The sequence below is a fragment of the Harpia harpyja genome, chromosome 9 (assembly GCF_026419915.1).
Source record: "Harpia harpyja isolate bHarHar1 chromosome 9, bHarHar1 primary haplotype, whole genome shotgun sequence".
NCBI classification, from domain to species: domain Eukaryota; kingdom Metazoa; phylum Chordata; class Aves; order Accipitriformes; family Accipitridae; genus Harpia; species Harpia harpyja.
Genome location: NC_068948.1, coordinates 2,817,447 through 2,842,272, shown reverse-complemented (window position 1 = coordinate 2,842,272; position 24,826 = coordinate 2,817,447). Strand labels below are relative to the sequence as shown.

The 24,826-nt window shown below is 53.6% G+C and overlaps 1 protein-coding gene across 1 annotated transcript in view; it reads left to right on the top strand.

The window, feature by feature from the left end:
* Positions 1–24,826, top strand: part of JPH3 (junctophilin 3) — a 58,416-nt gene that overhangs the window by 14,050 nt on the left and 19,540 nt on the right. Inside the window, exon 3 of the mRNA XM_052796443.1 lies at positions 3,643–4,420. Coding sequence (XP_052652403.1) covers positions 3,643–4,420 — 778 coding nt within the window. The remainder of the gene's footprint in view (positions 1–3,642; positions 4,421–24,826) is intronic.

The following is a 24,826-nucleotide window of genomic DNA, read 5'->3' as shown; positions in this document are numbered from 1 at the left end:
CTGCATTTGCACTGAAGTCCTTGAGGACCTCCGTTCAGCACCTCAGCAGATCAGTCTGGGGAACTTTTGCATCAGATGTGCTTGTCCCATTACACCCAGCCCCATCCTACGGTCCCCACTGCACGGCCTTCCCGTTGCACGCTCCCTTTTCAGCTCCCTAGCTCTGAAACAGCTATAGCCGGTTCATCCTGGCACGTAAAGTGGAAAATCATAAAATCCTGTTTCCTCTGCAGGGAGAAAGAGTCTCCCGGCTCCTTGTGAGATTAAGCTTTGTGCATATATCTGAAAATGTTAGGGGGCAGAGGTTAAGCTGAGCAGTGCAAGGGGAGGAGGTGACAGTGCTTAGCAATGCAGATCAGATGGCTCTGAGACCTTCCAGCGTTCATGGCCAAATCCTGGGATATTTAGGGGTTTAAAACATAATGAAGTCAGATGAAGGAAGGAGTGCTGTTTGGGTGAGGAAGGATGGATGAACTCAGGTCCCTGGAAGGAAGTTTTTTGATCTCCTGGTGGCCATGAAGGTGGCCAGATGTCTCGGTGGCCATCAGGGAGGTGACTGTGCCCTCCTAGGCAATCCCCAGAGGCAATCCATGCTGCTGCCTCCAGCAGGGAAGCAACGACACCCATGAAAACAGATTTGGGGTTTGGGTTTTGTGCTCTGCTGGAAGTCGCTCCATGATGCTGGAAGGGGAGAAACAGGCTGGGATGGCTCCTCAAGTCCTTGTATCCTCTGCCTAGAAAAATCAGCCTTGCCAAGGAGATGCAGCGATTGCTCCTGGCAGCCTGGCAATTCTAGGAGTAGGTTTTAAGGCCATGCAAAGATGACAGCTTCCCGGGCACCTCTGCCTTGCTGGAGATATGCACAGGCGCTGGCTGCAGCTGTAACCTGCTGTGACCAATTTGCCACCTCTGCTCCAGCTGAGATGCGCTGTCACGCCTGCTCCGAGAGCGCTTTGTTCTGCTTTTTGCCGCTGCCTCTGGTTTTCAGCAAAGGGCCGAGCTTGCTTTACGGTGCTTCAGTTTAATCCGCTTTTTTTTTTTCAGCTGCAGATTTGCTAGGGGACAGGGAGGTCAAGGGACCTGCCTGGGGCCAGGGACTGAGTCAAGGGGTTCAGCCAAGGGAGAGGGAGTCCAGGACTTGGGCAGGGCAGCTCTGATGGATCTCATGTAGGACTTTTTCTCCCTGTCCCCTTGCCCGCACTGGCATCTTTCCCTGAAACCCACTGAATCCATCTCTAGGGGAAACAGGAGGTTGAGCATGGTGCAAGGACATCCCAAGCCATCCTGGGGGCTCCCTTTGCAGGGGTGCTGGGTGAAATCTCTCTCACCTAGCTGCTGCCCATCACCCCCAGAAGGTTGTCCTGCTGAGATGCTCTGGGAAGGAACCAGAAAGGGGAGCGAGATGGTGCCAGGTCTGCGGGGGATGGACGGACGGCTTGGTGGGCTCTCCCCTGCCACAGGCACCATTCCAGGGTACCACTGGGCACGGAGAGAGCTGTGGGTGCACGGCGTCGGTTGTTGCCTGTTCTTGGGGACACCAAAGCGGGCTGCAGCGGGGCAAGCCAGGCTCACTGCTCAAACCCAACCACAGGACATGTCTGATGTCTCCTCCGAGCTGTTTGCCCACCGTCTTGCTGGTTGTCCCCCATCCTTTTCCATGCCGGCACTGCCATCGCCTCCTCGCTTTGCCCTGCCGGTGCCTGCCATAATCCCGGTTCTCTGCCTCCCTCCCCGGTGCTAATCCTATAAAACCTCGGTAAATCCTGCCTGCCTGGCCCTGCCTCTCCATGTCCCTTCTCTGAGGCAGTCTTTGTGGGGTCCCCTAGCTTGGGGCTGGCATTTTTTTGGGGTACACAAGGCTGTCACCCAGATAATGTAGCACCTTGGGGGATTGCTTGCATCGGAGCACCGAGGAGGATGCCTGAGCCCCAGGGGGTTTGTGCAAAGCGCTGGGACCTGTTAGATAAAACAGATGATGCACCCCAAAATGTACCCCAAAATGTGCCTGGGTGCTGGTTTCATGCTCTTGGGAAACAGTTCCCGTGCTCAGCGTGAGCCGCTCCAGCCTGTACCCATCTCCAGAGCTACTGCTGAGCCCCAGGGAGCGGGGAGTGGAAAACCCTAAGGGAGCCCTGGGGGTAGGATCGGGATGAGGAATGAAACAGAGCAAAAGGATGCGTAGCCTAGGGTTGGGATTGCTCCTTGCAGTGAGAGTAGAGTTTATCTGGGCTGAGGATGGCCAGCACAGCCCGTTTTAATAATCCCTTCCGCTGGGATGTTGGAAAATGTTAGGAGGGAACACGCTGCAGCAAGGCGGATAGGTCTCAAGGAACAATATTTTTGCAGCCAAGAGAGCCGGCTCAGGTGGACCCGACGGGTTGCTCATGTCTGTGAATCGTGGCCTGATCGCTAAGGGCAAAGAGCATCTTGTGCAGAGAGGGGATGGAAAGCCTCTATCAGACTGAGCCGGCAGTAATCATCCAGGCTGTTTTCATCGGGGCCGTTTCGGTTTGATTCTCACCGGGTTCACTGTTTCAGCAAGTCTATTTTAAGATTCCTTTGGCGAGAGGGAGCGGGGCTGGTGCGAAGGGAGGCCCCGATGCTGCAAGGTGTTGCCTGCGGCCATCCCGGCATGGGGCCCTGCTCTTTGCATCGCCGGCCGGGGATGGGAGGCAGCAGGGCAGCCCCAGGCTGGAACCGGCCACAGCATCCCAGTAGCACCAGTGCCAGGCGAGGAGCCGTCCTCGGGCTCATCAATCTGCCCCGTGAGGGCTTAGGTGGGCAGTGAATCTCTGCATCTCAAGCTAGTCCAGAAAAGATTAAGCCGACCTAAGAATAAAAACAAGCCCTGCAGTTCAACCGGCTGGGATAAAACGAGAAAGCGTGCCAATCGCCGAGCTCCAGGAGGGGAAGGGATTATAAACCCCGGGCAGATTATCACCACGCGTGTCGGTGCACAGGGCAGGCGTTATGCTCCGGTTGTGTTTCCCGGGCTGGATGGGTTTCTTGTGCCTCCATTCCCAGTGCTGCGGCGAGGTCCCGTGTGCATTTCATCCCACTAATGACCAGTTAAGCAACTCCAGTAAATGCCCACGCAAATGTAGGAGTTCAAACAGGGGCACATTTCCAAGGAGAATAACCAAATGGATCTCTCCCCATGAGGCCTTTATTTCTATAGAGCCTCTCCCTTCCGCTACGCGCCGGATGAAAGGCGCTGTGTATATAAATAAATGCATTGTAATATACCATCCGCTTTGATCACTGCCGGCAGCATGGATGGGATCGGAGTCTGCTCCTGGATAACGATTCCCCTACCCCGTCTCCCTGCTCCCTTCCCTTTCAAATTAGGGGCTGATCTAAGGGGCAGTTCCTCGAAGCATCGCTCCGTGCTCAGTGATGCCTTGGCTGGTTTCTGATATTTCTGCGCTGCAGCTGGAGGGCATGCCTGCAATCCAACCAAGACGTTATTTTTTCCTCCCACAACGTGACATTACAATCCTTGTCACGGAGATGGGACTGGGATCCAGAGCTGCATTTTGCTGTCCCCGCTAATGAAGGGCTTGTAAAGGAGTTTGATGCAGTTAGTGGTCCACGGGATGCCGTGCCATGAAACCCCTCTTTGCTTTTGTCTCCTCTTCCCAGGGACATACCAGGGCCAGTGGGTCGGAGGGATGCGCCAGGGTTACGGCGTCCGGCAGAGTGTTCCCTACGGCATGGCTGCGGTTATCAGGTCACCCCTGAGGACGTCCATCAACTCCCTGCGCAGCGAGCACACCAACGGCACGGCGCTGCACCCTGACTCCTCGCCGGCGGTGGCCGGCAGCCCTGCCGTCTCCCGGGGTGGCTTCGTCCTCATGGCCCACAGCGATGCCGAGATCCTCAAGAGCAAGAAGAAGGGCATCTTTCGGCGGTCGCTGCTGAGCGGGCTCAAGCTCCGTAAGTCCGAGTCCAAGAGCTCCTTGGCCAGCCAGCGGAGCAAGCAGAGCTCTTTCCGGAGCGAAGCCGGGATGAGCACGGTCAGCTCCACCGCCAGCGACATCAACTCCACCATCAGCCTGGGCGAGGGCGAAGCCGAGCTCTCCGTCATCGAAGACGACATCGACGCCACCACCACTGAGATCTACGTTGGCGAGTGGAAGAACGACAAGCGGTCGGGTTTCGGGGTGAGCCAACGCTCGGACGGGCTGAAGTACGAGGGAGAATGGGCCAACAACAAGCGCCACGGCTACGGCTGCATGACGTTCCCCGACGGCACCAAGGAGGAGGGCAAGTACAAGCAGAACATCCTGGTCAGCGGCAAGAGGAAGAATCTCATCCCGCTGCGGGCCAGCAAGATCCGTGAGAAGGTGGATCGGGCCGTCGAGGCGGCTGAGCGGGCAGCCACCATCGCCAAGCAGAAAGCGGAGATCGCGGCGTCCAGGTAAGGTGGTCCCCGTCCCGACACGGCGTCTCGGCATGGGTCTCGTCCTGACGTCTGCGGTTTGGTGGGAGAAGTGGGATAAGACTTTTTGCCGTAGTAGGTGCTTGGAGGGGGTATTTTAGGGAAGCTGCTGGAGGCAGGCAAGCGTTGTGGTGGGCATCTGCTGGTGCAGGCAGCCGTCGGTGCTGTCTGGACCCCAAAGCGGGAGCGGGCAGCATCCTGGAAAGCCAAGTCGCTGGGCTCGCCCAAGCCTCATGGGTGGTGTTCAAAATGGGCTGGATCCAAGCCGAATTGTCCCTCTGCTAACTCCGAGTGGGCTGTGGATGCACGACCTTCCCGAATCAGCCAGCGAGGCCATGCAGGGTCGGAGCGGTGCATTCGCTGCAGCCCTTGCAGGGGGAGGTGCGTCGTGGTGGGACTGCACTTGTGGGTCACGGTGTGGGGCTCACAGGCTGATAGCTGTCACTTAGGAGGTTATCCCTGGGTTATCTTCCGCCTTTTCTCCCTAGCCTCTTTAATAAGTAGGATGATACCCTTAGCAGAAGAGCTCCTGAGATGCTGTTTGCCTGTATCCTCTGTCTGACATAGCCGAGATGAACCATCCCAGGGTTGGCCTGTGCTGGGAGGATTCCCAGCTATTTCTGTTCCCAAAAGAGGTTTTGAGTGGAAAAGCCGTCAAATCGCTGGCTGCAGCTGATGCTTGGGGAGGGTTTGCCTTCGCTAAGGCTATTCTAGAAAGCAGCAGATCTGGGTGCCCAAATAATTCCTACAAGCCCCAGGAAGCCCCCATTCCCCGGGCTGGCTGTAGCCATCATGAAACTACTCAGTGATTCAGAGCAGGGACCTGATCCGGCTGAAAACCAGCAGGAGGGAGGGGGAGAAAGGCGTCATGTCTAATTTAGGTTGAAATAGGGTCCATCTCCCAGTTCAAAGCAGGACCAACTCAAGCGCCTTCAGGCTGGCTCCCAAAATGAGCCTGGAGCTTCGTGATTTGCAGCGAGCACCCAGGCGAGAGGTGAGCCGAGGAGGAAAGGCTCCTCTGCCGAATTCAGGGTTCTTTGTATCACTTTTTAGGGTTGGTTTAATAGAGCGTGGACATTCCTTTCTGGTTTCTGAGCAAGTGCTATATAGCAGCCAAGCTGGGGAAAAAGGGCTGGGGACAGGGGAAAAACCCAGGTACCTCCTCAGTCGCCTGTGCTGGATTAATTGTTGGGTCTGGATCATTTGTATGCAGAGTCACACTTGAAATCTTTATCAGCATGTCTGCCGATGACTTATCTGCAATATGAATGAGACTCCCAGGCCTGCTTTGGGAGCATATTTGGGCTTGATGATGCTTTCGAGCTGATGTTGTACCAAATTGTTGTCAAAGCTTTGGAAAAAAAAAAAAAATCCCACTAGATTGCCAGGTAGGAAACAGACTGCAGAGCAGCGGAAAGACCAGATCTTTCCCTGTGATCTGGGGATGTGAATACCTCGATACAAAGGCCCGAATCCTGGAAATGTGGAGCTCTAGTCTGCCGTGGGATGCCGGGTCTGAGAACCTGAGCATCCTCCGTCCCCAGGTGGTAATGGTCCTGGAAAGCCACGAGGGTGGGAGCTGGAAGAGATACGACTCCACCCCCCCCGCCATGTTGGAAATGCTTAATGAGCTCTTGGCATGTAATGTTCCCCCTTCTAATTATGAGAGAGGAGAAGGAAAAAATCAAATCAGATAGGAACGCCAGGGCGTGAATGCCTTCCTCCCCTGTACCAGCTGGGGTAATGCGGTCCTGAGCTCTGCTGGAGAGCAGCAGCAGTGCTGGGAGGGAGGATGCAGCCCATGATCACGCATGTGCAGGGAGGAGGAGAAAAGCTGTGGGATTTGGGAACCACCCAGAGGACCCCTTTAATCATCAGTGAAGATGCAAAGAAAGAAATGAATGGGAGCGCACTGCTTTGAGGCTACTCCGTCAGAGACTGAACCCGGTCCCACCAGAAGACGCTCCGTGAGCAACCTGACATCTCCATCCTGCAGCCCAGCTCCCTCCACCGTTTGCGCTCGGTCTTAACTAGTCTGTTCTTGACTAGACACATGTGGAAGAAAGCAAGCGCCGGGAACCCAGGGCTTTGCTCTTTTTATGGCACAGCCATCGCCTCCGGTGCACGAGGGCTGCTGGCGTGTTGAAAAGCCCTTTATTGATCTGCCGCGCAGCCCATCTCTCGCTGCGCGAGCCGGGGACAGACAGACTCCAACGTGACGAGTGCTCTGCATTAGTGCTGGAGTACCAACCGCGAATGACATCCGTCCCGGGAATTTTTGCTGCCTGTGTTAATGGCTTATGCTGAGGCCCCAAAACCTAGCAACAAAGAGTCAAACCATTCGGCTACAGCCGGGCGGGATCGCAGGATTTAGGCTTTGCTGGAGACGCGGGGCGGGTGGGATTAGGTGGGCGTACAGGCTCAGCCCCAAAGTCTTGGAGGGTGTCTTGGGTTTGCAATTCGGCTGCACGCAGGAGAGGTCCAAGGACCTCGGCATGCAAGCAGGGAAAGTTGCTTTGTCTGAAACCTGCGATCCTTCGGCTCGAGCTCTTCCCCTTTGCGAGGGTTTTTGCAGGGACAGTCTCTCAGCATGCAGAACCAGAAGAAGGCAAGGTTTTACAAACCTAGAACCACCTAGAAAGGCTTTCATACAATTAGTCCCATTAATTTTAAAGCTTCTAAATGAATAAACACTCCCCTGCAGTGCCCACACCAAATTGCATCGTCCAAACGGAAAGAAATGCACAAAATAGGCAGTGGGCGCATTGGCGGAGGAATCCTGATGCTCATTTCGGTGGCTTTGGGGCTCAGGGGTGCAATATCCCCCGTCTACTACCAACGTGAGCTCTGGCTTACCAGCACCTGGGGATTTTATAACAGCACTGGTGTGTGTCTGTGTATGTGTGTGTGTGTGTGTGTGTATTCTCTTCTGTCTAATAATATGGCTGAGTTCACTCTGCAGCCTTTCCCTTGGTGGGGGAAAATATGTGCCCACCCACGTATTTCATTAAATTTGTAAGAATTCAGTATTTTTGAAAACTCTACCGCTCTGTCAGATTTGGTTGGAATTGGCCAACACGTTCAAAAGTTATTAGTGTGGGAGTGATGGCATATAGATATATAAACAGCACAATCACATAAGTAAGCCCCATTTCCTGAGGAAAGTAGGCTAAAAACATAGTGTACTGAAGACAAGTAAATTGCATTCTTAAAGTTGTTTTAGTCTGAAGAAAGTACAATGTTATCTGTGACACAGAAAAGTAAGCTCATTTAAGGAATAGTTTTTAGGTTCGGTAGATGATTCTCCTAAATTTTCTTCGGTGCAATTAAAATGAAATAACACTTTCTTTGCTCTTATATCTCCCGCTCACTGAAATAGTTTGTGTAGAGTCAATGGGCGAGAAGGGCTACGAATCAGATCTGAAAAACTACCGTTGATATCAACTATCGGTTTTCAGAGGTAGCCAGGGAGGGAGCCCTTTTTCAGTCTATTTAAAATGAAGGTGCAGGGTGTCCACTTTGTGCTATGGGGTGCTTCATTCCCCTCTCATATCAGCCAAGAGCCGTCACTCTTTCTGCTGCTACCCTGGAAGGATGAAGGATGCACTGGAGACACTGGCTCCCGTCTCATTAGTGATAATGTTCATACCTAAGGTGAATTGTCCATAGGCACTGGTGTGTCGTGGTCAACAAAAATATAATATCCAGGCAAGAGAGGTGGGCTAGAAAGCTCATCCTCACCCCTTGGCTTTCAGCACAGCCGCTGGCCGTGGCAGATAGATGCACGTGGAGCACTGGGGGGAACTCAGGACCAACTCCAGCTCTCTGCGACGGATGATGGTAGCTTTAGTGCAAGGCAGACAGACCCTAATTCTCTCCAGGATTTCCTTCTGCTACCACAGTTCAAGGTTTTGTAATTAGCGGCTGGACTAGTTATGAGAGAAAGGGCCGTCACCGGTGCTAGGGATGTGAGTCCCAGAGACGGGCGGCATTTGGCAAGCACTCAGCTCCTCTCCAGCGCAAGCTTCGTGAGGCCCCGTTGTTCAGCACCTTAAATAACAGCTCATCGGAGCAGCCGATCCCTAGCACCCCGGAGGGGATGCTGCTCTCAGGTTAGTCCTAAGTAATGCACTTCCAGGCATAATTATAGCCAAGCCATTCACCAACGATGAGAAAAATATAATTAAGCTCAATAGTCTCAGGAGGAGTTGGACTACAAATTAGCACAGTGTCACTCAACTTCAGAAAGGGAAACTGGAGGAAAAAAAGAAAAAGGAAGCGAATAAAGGCGACCTGGCAGCGAGGACGGGTAAAGGAAAATGTCTGGACTCAGCATGGATGCTCCTTCAGGATGCTGCAGTGAGGGCGAAGCATCCATCCGCGTTTGACGTACAATGGGGAGCAGGAAGGCAAGAAAAGCCCTGGAGAGCTGAACAGTAAAGTGCAGAAGGTTGTTTGAGCCAAACAGGTATTTTCTTCAGAAAAATGGAAATGCAGCCCAGGCAAAACCCACAGAAAAGAATAGATTCTGCAGTTCTGATCCCAAACATTTTAAGTTGCGGTAATGTCACTACCGGCAGTACGCCGAGCCATAATAATGCTGCTTAATGCTCTCTCAGGCCTGCGCCTGCAGCTTTGCAATTGTACTTAGCTGCATTTGATTTAAGGTTTCTGCCGGCTTTTCTGATGCCTGGGGGAGGTGGCTGCGGGGCTCCCGCATTAGTCTCGCCCTAATCCCCACCTCGTGCTGCTGGCGGGGCTTTCGCTGCAGATGGAGACCGGGGAGGAGGAGGGATGTGGGTTAGGGGGAACGCTGTGGCCCCAAAAGGGTTTTGTATCCCCTTCCTTGGGTTGGGATGGCAGGGACGAGCCGGCAGCGGAGCGAAGCCGAAATGGGTCACAGCTGAAGCGGCTGCGGGGATGGGGCTGAGGAAATGTTTCAGGGATCGGATCAAGCGTGTCGGGGTCTCCCGCTGCCTCGTCCAGCCCCTCTTTGGGCATCTCTGGGTCCAGAAAAGGTTCCTCTACTTCTGGCCCCCGGGAGAAGCGCTGCCTCTTTCCCCGCTGAGGCCATGCAAGCCAGCTGGAGCTTGGGCTGCGCAGGAGTCATGTCTACCCATTAGCTGGGGACTGATGGGGTCACTGACGGCATCACCCGGTACCTGCTGGGTCGCGTGCAGGGAAAGCGTGCACCCTCCATCCCTTCCCGGTCTCTCCATCCCTTCCTTGAGGCGTGCAAGGAGACAGGGAGAAAAACACAGAGGGGATGGATGGAGGTGACTCAAAGGCTGAGATCGGCTGGAGCGGGAGGTAATTCTCTTTACGGCAGCGTTTTCTTTTTCCTTCCTGCCCTCTCTCCCCTCAGACAGCCCCTGTGCAATGCAGAGAGGAGCAAAGCCCAGGGTTGGCAGCTTCCAACAGGCTTTACCATTGACAGAGAGCTGAGCTGAGCTGCGGCAAGGCACGCCAACTTTCCCTCCTGCCAGCTCCTTCCCTCTGCCACCTCCCTCCCGTCCTCCTGCCCGTGCACAAGCTCCGGCGTGTTGACAGGGGTCAGGCGATACCACGGCGGCAGAGATTAGGATCAGCTGTTATTCCTCCTGTTCGTGTGTCGCTGTCAACCGGGATGACACGGGCACCTCTGACTCACGGCAAGCGCAATTTCCACCTCTAGTCCAGGACACACGAGGAACGACACATCCCCGGATGGCATCCCACTGCATCGCATCCCTACCCATTGCCGGCTCTTGCGGGACCTGCTCTCTGCACCGTGACTGTTTAAGTCCTCCCGCAATGCCAATTTAATAACTTCCTGCTCAGACAGGATTTGCAGCGTTAAGCCCTTTTGCGTTCGTGTCAAAAGTCAGGACTAACCAGCACGCTCGCGCAGGGCCAGCTCTGCGTGTCCCCGACTGCCACCCCGCTGCGGTGCAGAGGTGCACAGACCTGAACAGGCTGGAAAATTAAGGGCCTTTCATAGGAATGGTGCTTTACAAAGTAATCCAACTGGGAAAACCTCAGCAGGGTCTTTTTTAGCTGCTAGGAGGGCAGCTCAGTGTGGGTTTCGCTAGCCCCTCTCCTTTCATGGCTCTCCCATCCTTCAACCACGGCTGCTCCTCCCGACTCGGCAGCTCCCACCGCCTTCCCTCTCCGCTGAGCCAAATATGAGCTAAAACACCCCGGCTCCGTGGCCCAGGTGTGCGACATGCATTCGTATAATAATTTCCAACGTTGCTAGGTCGTGATGAAATAACATGGGCAGAGCGGAGATTCACAGCCCGTTGGATTCGCTGTGGTCCCAGCCCTCTCTGCCCTCCTCCCCGGGCTCCTCGGGGATCTCAGAAATCCACGCAGTCCTGGCAGACACGGTTTGTGTTGCGGCAGACCCGCAGCAAAGCGCAGCTGGAGGGGCTGGTTTTGCCGTAGAGTGAAGCAGGAGAGGGGTCTTGCGATGCAGGAGGAAGCGAAATGCCCGGTGGCAAAGCCGGGATGGGAGAGCTGTGCCGGTGCCCCAGAGCACGATGTGCCGGTGCCTGCTCCGCGGTCGCTTTTGCAGCGGGACCAGATGGAAAAGGGTAGGGATGGCACCGGCTGGCAGTGAGGATGGGGAGCTGCTTCCATGGGAAGGGGCTGCCCCGGAGACCTGGGCAGGAGGCAGTGAACAGAGTGGGGGGCTGAAGGGGAGCCTGCCTCATCCTCCTCCTCCTCCTCGCCAACATCGCGTAGCAGCCCAGATCATCTGCCTGGTTTCTAATCCAAGCCTTTTACCTGCTTAGCACATAGGCTGAGCGGCCGGTGCTGCTGTCCTGTTGGGGCTGGCCCTGCTGCAGAATCAGCCCTTCTTGGGAGATGGTGCAGGATGATTTCAGCCCCCCTGAGCCGTGTTAGATCCCCCCACTAACACAATAATCTCCTGCCTGCACAGCACAGGGAATGAGCTGAAGAAGAGGATGGTGAAGCCTCTTCTTCACGCTGACACCCACGAGCTTTCGGGTGGAGCAGCCCTTCATCAGAGGGGGAAAAAAAAGAAAAAGCCAACAACAACAACGACGAAAAAGCCAGCCCCTGATTTTCCTTTCTGCTGCTTTTCCTATTCAACGAGCAGAAACTGCAGCGTTGCTTTTCTCAGCGATCTTCAGGAGGGAAGGGAGACATCCTCCCCCAGCCTGCGCAGCTGCCTGGCAGGCGGGCTGGCTCGCAGCCCCGTCGCTCTCCTCCATCCTCATCCTCGCCCTCCGCGGGCTGCAAGGAGATTGGCGGCGGTACACGCAAACCCGCCGCCAAGCCCAAGGGCTAGATGCGGGAGATGCTGACTGTAGCATCCCAGCCCCTCGCTGCCGTGTCCCGCCACCCTAAACGCCCTCCAGCCGTGTCGGTGGGACCTGCTGCACCGTGTCCCTGCCTGCTCCGGTGCTGCACCCCGGCAATGCTGCACACCGAAGATTTGATAGCGAAAGAGAGCTGAGGGGAAGGTTTGGGGTCCCTTACGCTACAGCTACGCTGCCTTCCCATCTCGCGAGAGAGACCTGAGTGCTTTTTTCCTCTCCCAGCTCCCGTTTTGGGTTTCCTGGCATGCGTTCCTCCAGCTGCGCTGCTCCCACCCAACCAGTTCCCTGCAGCAACAGCCCCAACACCCCCATGCTCTCATACCCCCCCGAAGCCCCTTCCTCCCTGGAGAGAGGCGAAAGCAATATCAGGAGCACAAACGAGATGAAAATGCAGAGCTGGGCAAAAATATCGCGTATTTTCCTTGCTGGTGTTCATGAGCATCGCTTCTCCCCGTGGCCAGAGATTGGGATGCTGGGGGGAGTGGCACTGCCATGGCTGGGCGGGGGGGTCCTGGTCCCTCGGTGCTCTTGCAGTCAGTTTGAAAAACCTTGAGCAATGAGGTTTCTGTTGCCTCCTCCACGCAGGGCAAATGACAAGCTGTCCTGGCTTCCTAATCCAGGAAATTAAAGGATTTGACCATAGACCCTGCTAAGCGAATTTCCCCCCTGAAAATCCCAGGGGGATTTAACCCATGGATCCAACCGATTATCCCTTTAAAGTTGTGACTAAGAAAGGTCCCAATTCTTCAGGGTGCTGAGCACCCTAAAATCCCACCGCAGCAGCAACGTGGCTGTGCCTGGTGCTCAGCCCGCCATCCGGCGAGACCTTCTTTTCAATTTTATCCCACCTCCACTGTTCCTTTTCAGTGGTGAGCAGCGGCCCTTTGCTGCCTGCTCGCTGCCAGCTGGGACAGCAGAGCCTCGCCGCAACCGCAGCCTGAATCCACCCCGTCCCGTCCCTGTGTGTCACCCTCCAGGGACATGGCACGTTATTTGGGTACTGTTGGTTTTCCCGGTGTGGCATCAGGAGCAGCCCACGTGGGAGACAGACTGGGAGATGGGTGGGCTTTGTGTCGGCAGCACCGGCTCCTGTTCATGGACCTCGACGGTAGAAGGGAGCACAGGCTCAGGCCATATAGCTTTGCTGAATTCGTTCCGCTCAATTAAAGCACGTCTGGTTTCCATCCCCAAAGCAAAACCTGCCAGAGATGGTGGTCCCAAGCAAGGTTGGGTCAGTGGACACCCCACCACGAAGCATCCTTGTGAGGCTCGATGGCTCGATGATGCTGCCCTGAACGGCAGTTCCTCGGGGTCGGACTCCCTTACAGAGAAGAAATAGGTTCGTGGGCTCAAAGCTGGACACAGCGGTCACGGTGGCTGTCCCACAGCCACCCCGCTGGCAGGTGGCCATGGCCGGTCCCCATCCAACACAAGAAGAGCTTCAAACAACTGTGGCAGCTGGCAGCTCTTCCCCAACCCTTTGGTCCTGGGAACAAACCCTCCAGGAAAGCAGGGGCAGAGACAGCCAGGAATGAGGCGCTTTTCCAAGGGGAAAGGTGTGGGGCAAGACTCAGGCAGGGGCTGGTAGCCCTCTGGCTAACCCAAGTTGTGTAAATGGCCTTTCTGGGGAAACAGGCTGCAGCCTTCTCTCCGTTATCTGGCCGTGTCTTCTCTGTCTGATCTGTCTCTCATCACCATAGCACGGAGGTGAAGCATAAATAATTAAAAGCCCAGATTCTCTCCTGGCAGAGCCGGGCTCTGAGTCCCTTCCCCTGTTGTGCTGCTGGCTGCTTAAGTGGAAATTTTCACGGGCTCTGCCCTGGAGGCAGCGCAGACCCGCAAACCCAGGGCCGACTGCTGGCCTCGGGGCATGTCAGCGTTTGGGGACCAGAAAGCAGGTCCCCAGCGGCAGCATCCCATCCGGGAGATCCCATGGGATGCTCGGGATGTGCTGGGATAAGCAGCACCCATCGGCTGAGGATCAAAGCCAGGTGCAGACAGGCAGCGGGGCTGAGCGGGCAAACCCCATCTTGCATGCATGGCCCCCCCATCTTGAGAAGCCTCATGAGAAGTGGGCTATTTGGGGGTGCAGGCTGGCTTTTGGGCTCCTGGGTGCCCAAAACCCCCCAGGTGACAGGGAGGAGAAACCCATGCAGGCAGTGGGGATGGGGAAAGAGGCTCCTTCTGGGTGGGCTCTGAAGTTTGAGGCAGGCAGGAGCTGCTCGTTGCTGTGGCAACTGGGATGATATATTTTTTTCCCCCCCCCCACGGTCCGCGGGGCTGTGGCCGGCACTTGCACCGCAGAGGGGGTCTGCCCACCCCTGCCTGGCCGCCCAGGGCTGAGAACAGCCCTGGAGGCACCCCCAGCCCCTCTCCCTCCTGCCTGCACCCACCGAGGATGCGGGGGACCGGGTGACATGTGCCACGGGACCGGGTCAGCCCCAACGAGAAATTTCACCAAACACTCCTGTCCCCCTCCATCCCTCCCCACGGGGACCCGAGCTGAAGACCGGTGACAGCAGCCTGGCACTGAACGCATTTCTGCAGCATTTTAGCGTCTGATGTTGCTTTTAGTAGGGCTGATTTGGTGGGTACTGTTTCCAGCAGAGATTTCTGGGCAGGTCTATGTCCGACCAAACTCTGCGCAGGGCTCGGCTGCACCGGGGGATGGTGGTACCCTGGGTTTGGGGCACAGCCAAGCAAGGTCCTCGTCCCCACTTGGCACCTTCCAGGATGGGTTAAGAGGGTGCTGTCTGTGGCATGCTTTCCTTGGGGAGCATTTTTGTTCTGGTTGGCATTTTCCCTCTGGGTTGGCATTTTCTCGTCATTCCTGGAGGTTGCTGGTGTGCAGACGTGGGAGCTGGATGTGGTAGTGGGGGATGGAGATGATGCTGCTGTGTCCTGCATGTGGCTGTCTCCGACCAGCCTCTTTGGGGCTGGTTGCCCCTTACAGCAGAGAAGCTTCTCCATTATCACTAGGTCCATCCTGGCGAGGCTGAATGTGGCAAGAGATATGCAGAGTGGTGCCCATCACCATCATCTCGCTCCAGGCAGGGAATCAGCCTCCTCCCACCTGTGTGGAGCAAGACATGGATGTATTTGCTTTCCAAGCATCTCTTAGGGCCCTGGTGGTCGAAATACAGTTTTCCATCACTGGGCTGTTTTAACACATCCCTTAGACCCCTGTCACATCACCCGAAAAAGAGTCCTGTCTCCTACCCGACAAGGCTGGAGATGGCAGAGAAGTCCCGGAGGGCAAAGCTGGATATCAACCACCTCTCCTCTGACAGCTGGAGAGCATCCATCTGTGCTCCTGAGGCCATTTCAGCTCCGTGTTTTGGCCTGAGTCCAGACTGTGCTGGAACTAAAATATTAAGTTCAATTAAACAAATTTATCATTGACCCTGGATGAGGTGGTTTTTTGCAGTTTGCTCTGAACTAGGCTGGGTTTTTGCTGTTGGGTGTTGGCTGGTTAAAATGGTGCATGGCCAGACGTACGTCATGGGTCGTCCTTGTCCATCAGCCCATCACCAGGGGAAAGGAGGACCATGAACTCAAAGTTACGCTGCCTCTTTTGGGCTTTTGTGGCTCCAACAGCGGAAAAAAAATGGCCTGGAAAGTTCATTTGCCAAATGTCTGTTTTGCTTGAGGTGACCAAAACTTGTGAAACTGCCAGAGCGTTTCAGCCAAAACCCAAACAGGGTGAAGGGTCAGGAAAGGAAAAAAACTTTTCCTTGCGGTTCTGTTGAGCTTTGCTTCAGAATTTGGTTTGACTCGTTCTTTTTTAGGCATCAAAATGAAACTGAAATTAAATGGACAGATCTGCTTTGCTTGCTTGTCATCGCCTCCCTCACCTGAAGTTTTTTGCTTGAACTCCCCAAATTCTCTGGTTCTGAGCGTTTTTCCCTTGGCTGTAGGGAAGACCCCCTAACGCTTCCCAAAGGGCTGGGCTGTGCCGCTGGCTCCTCGAAGGGATTTGAGGGCTTCCCTGGGGGAAGACCAGAGGCTCCCTCGGCTCCCTTCGCCCACGGCCTGGTTGAGTTTCTCCCTCTGTGCTGCATTTTGCAGCTTTGGCATTGAGGTTTCCACCCCAGTCTTCATCCCGTGCGTGGCATCAGCCAAGCAAGGAGGTCAGTGTGAAAAACGGGGAGGAATGGGCTGTTTTGGGGAGCCTTCTGGTGATGGAGGCCAGGGTGGGATGCTGATGGTCCACCAAATCCTCCACCTTTTGACCTGCAGCCTGGGGCAGATGATGGCAGGAGGAGGTACCCAGTGTCCTCACTGAGCCAGGCTTTTTCTACCAGCCTTCATCCATCCCACAAAGGTTGCTCCAAATTTGTGGTTGGACTGGGGGTGATCACGTCCCGACCACATCTCTACCCTCCTCTCCTCGATAAATCCAGGAGGATGGGTAAAGTCACACCAATCCACCTGTCCAGACCCCCTACGGTCAAGCCTCCCACCCAAAACCTGGCCTAACGAGCCCAACGAGCAGAGATGAGCTCGCGAGGGTTTTGGCGGTGGTGCCTTTGGAGCCAGCCTTGCCCGGAGACAGGGCGATGCAACTGGAATGCAGGATCCAGCCTGAAGTCATTACAGTCAGCAGCATGTACAGCCAAACTCAACGCTACACATGTCCAAGCAGGCTGAGTTATGGCTGCTTGGGGAGCTATAACTTGGCCTGTTGTGCATTTAAAAATCTCCACCCGAATGCGGCATTGATGTAGGGCTTTTCTGCTGTTCTGTTTTTGCATTTAATACAGACAGTATAGATCTGCAGTGTGCGGATGATCCAGCGCTGCCCAGGTTCCTTGGAGATTTTGTGCCTTCGCTTGCTTTTTCTTGGGCTTTTTCTTCTTTTATATTTTTCTTTTCCAAGGGTTGTTAGTGATTTCTTCCAACCTGTTTTGCCTCCTGCCTGAAAGTGGCAGGCTCGTTTGTAATGCGCTATTTTTGCACAGAGTTAGAGGAGCATTTGTGGCGTGGTTGTGCCTTTGGGATGTGTGCGTGGAGGGCTGTCTGCTGGCACTCTGCGAGAGCAGGGGATGAAGAGGGGGACATCAGCGTTTCCCATTTCTGTTATGTACATGCCCGTTATGTACATTTTCCATTATGTACATGACAATTATCCAGTAAAATCATGGAAACCTGCCCCATCCAAAGCGCGACAGCTGGAAAGCAGGCAGCATCCCCCCTGCTCATTCCTTTCCCTTCCTTGAAGCTAGCTCTTCCCAAATCCTGCTCCCAGTGGGTTCCTGCAGGTTTTGCATCACCACCCGTCGCTTTCCAGACGATAACGACGCTCCCAGCATCACTGCAATTACCTCATGGCTTCCCAAATTTATAAGAAAAGGGGGAAACTCCATCCCCGGAGCTGGAATTTGCTCTTGCTGCCTCCATGTCTGATTTGGGAGAAGGGACTGCCCGGAGCTCGGCTGTGCCCTGGGAGCAGCTCCCTGCCCCACCGCTGCCCATTGCTGCCGTGTTTGAACCAGCAAAGTGCCAGGTCTGGAGTGAGGCCAAATCTGTGTCCTTTGGTCACTCAGGCTGGGACAACGGTGGGACGGTGGCATCAAAGCCATCCATTTCCCAAGGCAAAGCCCGGCTCCTGCACACCGGTCTGGGCTGACGGGCACCGAAGCACCGGGATGGGCAGGTACTGCCTGGCCACGTCGCTCACCTGCATCCTTCGTAACTTCATTACAAGTGACAGATGGCAGGAGATGAGACTCCCTCTCCAGATGTTAATTATCTTGCGAGCTGTAAATAACATCTCAGGGTAGCTTGCGCATCGTCTCCGGTGCGAAAGACCCATCGGCTTTGCCCTTGCTGGGGGGGGGGGCAAAAAATTAAAAGGAAGGAAACCCACCAGGAGGGAGATGTACAGGTCTGCCTGGCTCTCCTTATTCTGCGTGTCCCTTGGCTGGAGAGAGATGCCGGCAGCATCCTGGCTAACGGTGGCAGATGTGCCTTTGGGTACCAGCTCCACCTAGCCCAGCCCTTCGAATTCGATGGAGTTTGATTTTCTTGTGCCAGGGCTGGCATTTTTTGTTTAGCAACAACAGGGATAAAATAAACAAATCTGAGTAGCCCCATGACCGATTTGGGATGATAGCAATAAGGCAGGGTTGTGGCATTACAGCCCTTCGGCCAGTCTCGTTCTTCTCCGCCGGGAAGGATCCAGCTCAGGGTCCCGGGGGATGCTCGGGGATGGGAGACAGTCACGATGCAGCTCGCTGCCTGCTGTGGGCTGCGGTTTGGGCCATGTTTCTCCCAGGATTTTGGGGTCGTGCCATTTGATTGTGGCCCATCCCTGTCCCCCAAGTCACTGTGACTTCACTCCATTACTTGTTGTGAATTCAGTTCTCCAGCACAACTCATTTCATCTACTTAAAGGCAAGGCACAAGACAGAAGGATGCAGTCTGGGATATCTTTTTCCCTTACTCGGGTTAAAAAAATGGTATTTCAGTGCAAAATGGCAAATGACACCTTGGTGAATTCACTCTCCATTTGTAAGCTCCAAAAATGTAAAGGTAGACAAGAATCTGGCACAGGTGCCTCGAGCAACGAGCTAGATGGGAACTTGCTCCATCCCTGTTTCTATGAATTTCGGAGACCCTGTGCACGGTGTGCCCCAGCCGGGACATGGGCATCTCCTCTCCGCAAGGTCTCCCTGCTGGCTTGGGGACGGTTTCCCCACATAACATTACATTTCCCAGTGTAAAACCGCAAGGAAACTCAGATTTGGGCTTTTGACCACAACATTTTCCACAGTTCTCTGTATTTCACTTTCTTCGGCAATAACAAACACATGCATCGAGGTATTTCTTTAAGGATTAAAGGGTTTGAGTTTTTTTTTTTTTTTTTAATTCGGAACTTTTCTCTTGAAATGTGACTTTCCGAGCAATTTTTTCAGAGCCTGCAATAACCATCCCCTCTGCCCCGTGCAATCCCAGCTATTCCCAACCCTTCCCTTTTGCTGTCTCATGGATGGGAGGTTTCCTGCTCATTGCTCCCCGCCGCTACACCAAGCTCAGGCAGGGGTGGTCCATCCTCCCATCCCAAAAATCTCCATCCGGAGCCGGGAAGTCTGGCAGCGGACGCGGGGGAAGCCAGGCTTTCTCTTTGCTATGCACAGCACCTGCTTTCTGTCTGGCTGCAAAGAGCCAGAGCAGACGTTTTTGGCTGCATTACGTCATGTCAGAGGTCACATTAGCGGCTTTTTTCTCTTGATTAAGAATTCCAGTGATGGGGGGGTGGAGGAAGAAGCAGACGGAGGAAGCGGGCAAGGCAAATATGCTTGCGATAAGCAGGTAAATGGGAATTTATGCACAGATAGCTAATTGGTGTGTCTAATATTCCACCCCCTGAGTACCGGCACTGTATTACTGCCTTCACAAATCACTCAAGGCAAGCCTAGTGCAATAACAACCAAGCCAGGAGAGCTGTGAAAAGAGTCAAGCTGGAATTAAGAGTGGGTTTTATCGGGGCAATAAATGCCAGATAGGGAAAATAGCAAACAGGTTGTTAATTGCTGCCATCTCCCTACTCCCTGAAGGAAATGTCTAGACAGAGCCTGGCTCTGGGTCGCGCCTACCCCGGCCCTTGCAGTCAGGTTATTGCGTCGGTCTTTCGGGGCCAGAGAGGTGCTGGATGCGGGATGCTGAGCCTGACGAAGGCTGCCGAGCCCGAGGAATGCTTCCGAGCCAAAGCCCGTGCCAGGGGCAAAGGGAGGCAGGACAGCCGGTGCAGCTCTCCCCAGCTCTGCCTTCAATCAGAGATGCTCCCGCAGAGGTAGAAGCCAGACAGTCTGCAGCGGCTATTAATAATTCAGTCCCAATTTGTCCCATCTAGGAGAGCATGAAGACCAGCCAAGCCTCCCCTCCTTGCAGGCAGGGTTTGAGATTACTGCCCCAAGGAGGCAGAGCATCTTTTCGTCTCCCCATCCCTCCCCGGTGCTGGTTGCAGCTATCGATCCCACGCTGGCAGGGTTGGGAGCTGGAAACGCTTCTCCTTCACTGCGGGGTGTGGAGCGATCGGATAGCCTTGGGAGATGGTCGCATCAGTGCTCTCCCTCTCCCCTCGGCTCTGGGGTTCAGTTACTGGCATCGATCACTTGGTGACTTTTGCTTTGTGTTTCTTGGTGCGTCTCGGCTTGATGCAATTAGGGCCGGATCCTGCTCTCCGCTGTGCCGACGGGAGCGTAAAATAACCCCTGGCGAGTCAACACAGCAGAGGGGCTCGCGCTCATGCAAGCCTGGTTTTTGCACGTGGGGCGGTTGGACTGAAAAGCTTCTTTTCCTCCCCTCATCCAGCCATCCCTTCCCAGGATGAAGTGCATCCCAATGCTTCCCTGAGCCAGCCCCGCTGCAGCCACCGCTGCTTTTCAAGTGCAAAACAGAGCCGGGGTTGGAGGGAAGAGCAAAGCACCGGTCTTAAATGCCCTGCAAATGCTCCCTCTGAATTTTTCTTGAAGTATTTTCTTGCAGCTAGTGTATGTTTTAATTGAATTTGAAAAATACATGAACCTCTGTAATGGAGGGAGAAAACATTCCTCCTATAGGAAGATAAAGATGCATTTAAAAAAAAACCCAAAAGCTGCCTGATTACATATTGACCTGAGAGACAAAGTGAATCCGATGGAGCCAGCCTGGTCCCTTAGGAAAACTTGAGGCTGTTCATTATGTCCCAGGATGAGCTCACTGCCTGGTTAACTCCATCCTCGCCTCTTGTGAGTGAAGCCTTCAGCGAAGACGGCACGTGGCGGATTTGCATGTTTTCCATGAAAATATGGACCACGGGGTTTTCTCCTTTTATATGGTAGGAGGAGTTTAAAAAGCTGCACGGAAGAAGGCTCTAATAATAGTTTTAATAATTTTCTTCCGATCTCAGCTTTTTTACTTCATTTCTAAGCGCTGGACAGTTAGATCAGTCTGTCCATCACTCCAGCCCCTCCATCTGAGCTAAGCAAACGAAAAACAAGGGGGAGAAGACAGCGAACCCCTTTGTAGTTACCAGGAGCTTGATTTTTTGAGCTCCCGTGCAAGAGGGTTGATTTGTAGGTATACAAACAAGGTAGAAAAGATTAAACCCTAACAGTCCTGTTGAAATCAGCTCAGTACTGAGCAAAGGCTTTAAGGCTTGTTGCAATCTCCTGTGTGCTCCTGTCAAGGAGCTGGGACTATCTGGAGAGCTCGGGAGAGGTTTCCATCAGCTCTCAGCTTGGGATGGAGGAGGGCTGGGGTTCTCCATCCCTGCAGCAGGATCCTGACAATAAAGCAGCAGTTTCATACTTCCCTGTCAAGCCTAAATCCCACTGAGGAAGGGATCCCTCGGCCAAGCGTTGAGTTCAGGGGGACATCAGAGAAGCAAGGAGTTTGCTTGCACAAGAACGGAAATCCCGTGGCAAAAGCTGCCACGTGAATTTTGGAAAACAGACCTTGTTTTCCAGAAATCTTGCCCATATGATGCTTTTTCACATTTAAACCACAAATAATGTGGATTTCCCCCTGCATCCAGCACACAGCTTCCTTGGGTCCCAGACATACTTTTGCTCAAAGAGTCTGTTAGCTATTTTTATCAAAGAAGAGCCTGTTTCTCATATGGGAATGGGAAAAAAAAAAGGTAACAAGGATGGCGAGTCCCTCATCTGGGTCCAGCTCTCCCTTTGCACTACCACTACACTTAAAGAAAGTTGGATGGAGGTGAAGGACTCAGAAATGAAACAGGTTTCTTGCGGCACCGGGTGCCATCCCTGCAATTACAGGCATCGTGCTTATGAGTCCCGAACAGACCCGTCTCCATTCAGAAATGTTTCTGGTGGTCTGTAAACTCACTTGCTCTAATTTCCAGCCGAATTTTTAAGCAGTTTGTCCCACTTGCTCTCCTGCCAAAGCGGTGCATTAACCTAAACACCACTCAAGCCTTGCCTGGTTTTAATTTTACTTTGTTTCTTCCTGAGACCATCAGGTGCCACAGATTTTGCTGAAAGTTCACCCCTTTTTGGCTAAATGGGCCCCGAACATCAGATTTGCAGCAGAAGCTCCTTGTGCATGCAAAGCCAGGCCCAAGTCACTGTTGGCATTCCTAAAAAGCCAAGTTCTTCCTTTCAAATCAGTTTATTCCAGCTTCTTATAGATTAGCCGGAGCTGATAAACTTGGCATTATGAACCACTCACAGGTATTATCCCTTCTCCTGTCAGTCCTGGCCAAATCACAAGAGATCTGCAAAGATTTACAGAAATCTGTTCGGTTGCGATTTTTCCCTGCCTCCTGCCAGCTCTTCTTGCCAGTTTGACCACTTGCCCGGTCATCCTCCGAGAAGAGTGAGTCAGCTTGGCAAAAAATTAATAAATAAAATATTCCAAGCCAGTCTCAGTGTGGACTCTGCCCCAACCCAAACCGGACCCTTGGGTTTCAAGAGCTATAAACCACCCCCACCATCACCCTTCTGGCTCTTCCCAATCCCATCCTTGCTGAAACACCCTTCCCCAGTTCAGCTCGGACGGTGACGTGCACTAAAATGGGATTTAGAGGTTATAACCATCCTCAAAAGTCCCTCTGCACTTGGGTGTGCTGATGTCCAGAGAGCTTCGGCCATCTCCATCGGTCCGAGATGTGTCGCTCCTTCTCCCCTGCTCGTCCGTCAAACAACAGCTTTTGTCCGGTGGGCTCGTTATGGAATGGAGGACACCACAGGAGGTAATGAAGGAGCGATGCAAGAGGATCTGTTTAATTCCTCCCACCTCTGAGCATCCCCAGCCGCCTCCTCCAGCTGTGGTGAATCCATAGGGAAGGATCCAGCCTTATTTTGAGTGTGGTTTCCAGGATGGCGTCTCTGTCTGGGAAGGATTTATGGCAGCACTTATGGCAGGAGGAGAAGAGTGATTAGATCGGGCCCTGTCTATGTGTCAGGGAGAAAGACCTGCTTTACAAGGAAATAAACTCAAGCAATTAACCGGGGAATTAAGATTTAGCGCACGCTACGAGCAGCAGGCATGTATAAAAGAGACAGCTGTTAAATTTAGTATGTGACAAAGTCATGCGAACACTAATTGGATTACTTGCATTTATTTGGGAATACTTATGTATTTTATTATGCAACGTATAGATCACCATAATTCTGCTTTTCACTCCGACAGCGCCTCTCCTCCAAGCATCTTAGAGAGCATTACAAACAATTAAGCCTGCCTGCGCCTCTGCGCAGCGCTTGACGTTATATCCGCTTTGTGGGTATTGAGTATATTTTAGATCAGAGATGGCTTAATTAATGTGATGATTGATTTTTAACTCTTTCTGGGCCAAAGGCCCTAGTTGCTGCTCTTCCTGGGCAGATCGTGGAGTCCACGGGGGTGAACTAGTCCAGAAGTCACCGGAGTGAGTTTTCTAGGGCTGGAAATCCCTCCATCCCCCAGGGATGGTGATTTTGACCCATTTTGATGAGAAAAGGGGAGGTGATGAATGCTGGAGAGGGGAGCATGGCTTGGGTGGTGGCTCCACGTATGCTCTTCCAGCGCAACCTCCCGCTCTGCAGACACATTTGTGTGTCCCCAGGACCCTTGGAAGTGGCAGAAGCTGCTTTTCAGCACTTCCAACCTCCTTCCCTGGCAAGAAGTGACAGATAACTGCCTCCAGTTGCATCTCCAGGGAGGAGTTTAGGAAGGCAGCGTGTAATCCTGCCTGCTGAGCTCGGTCCAGACACTCTCAGACGTTATTAGTCCTTTGTATCAGGCCAGTGGGGGCCAGCAGCCTGCTCTATAAATGTGCTGCAGTACGGGAGGGACAGTCCCTTCCCTGAACAGTTTCCAGTTTGAGGAGATGGCAAAGGGATAGAGGGATGGAGGATCTTCGGGACCTAATGTCCAGACCACTGAGAAGTTCCCGTGGAAGATGCCAGCCTTTTTAACAACCTGAGAGAGTCAGCATCTTAATTTTAATCCTCAGGTAGCACCGTTCTTGACACTGGGGGGGTTTAATCAGTGGGTCTGACGCCCCAGCCTTTCCCACTGTCCACATTTGTGCCAAAAACGGGAGCAGTTTGTGCCTCCTCTCCCAGGAGTTTGCTGCAGCTCCTGCTTGGAGCATCCCTGCTCCTCCTAAAAGAGCTGAACTGGGATACCGGGGGATGGGGCCATAACATGCCTGTCCACTCCTCCAACCCTGCATGAGTGTTGAGCAGAGTAAGCACTGGACCCAGGGCAGGTAAAAAGCCATTTAAAACCAATTTTTGGTTGCATCAGTCATGGAGGACCTGCGGGACCTGCAACAGCATCACCGCAGCCCCTCCACCACTTGCAATAGCTCCAGGACAACAGGTCATATCCGCTCCCTCGGCTTCTCCAAAGCAGCCAATTTATATAAATAAAGCACTTATTAGAGCAAAGACAACTTGTCAGCACTTGAAAACAAGCGACAGGTCAGCTCGAGGAGCAGGGACCAGGCATCTCGCCCGGGCTCAGAGAGGTGACGGCACACAGACGCACGCACCCCCGGTTTCATATCCTCGGTTTGTGCTGCACGATGCAACGCCAGGCACATTACTAGCCCTATTTTCCATTTATAGGAGCCTGTCAGAAATGGCACTCCTCTCCGAGCAGATGTCGAAAAATTAGAGGGAATTCAGAGAGCGGCAGAAAAAAAAATGATTAAAGGAGATGGAGGGCCTGATTTTGGAGGGAAAAGAAATCAGCTGAGCTATTTATAACGCTGCCTGCACCAGGGTGGGTAGGAACAGGCATTTTTTTTTTAAAGTGCCTCGATAGCTCAGCTAAGGGGAAGGGGCAAACCAGCCTCTGAAGGCTGCTCGCAGGAATGCTGCAGAGCGGCTGTATAAGAGGGTGTAAATCCTGAGCGATGGGATGAAATACCATCAAACACGAGTGTCTGGGGAATCGCTGGTAACGGGTGAGTGCAGGGGACAGTCACTCATCCAGAGTGAAAAAAAAATGCCCCAATAAAGGTGCATTAAGGGGTGTCAGAGGCAGTACTGACAGCGAGCCCCCGCTCCTACCTTTGCTTTCGGTGACAAACCGCGCTCGTATTTACATCCAGCATTTT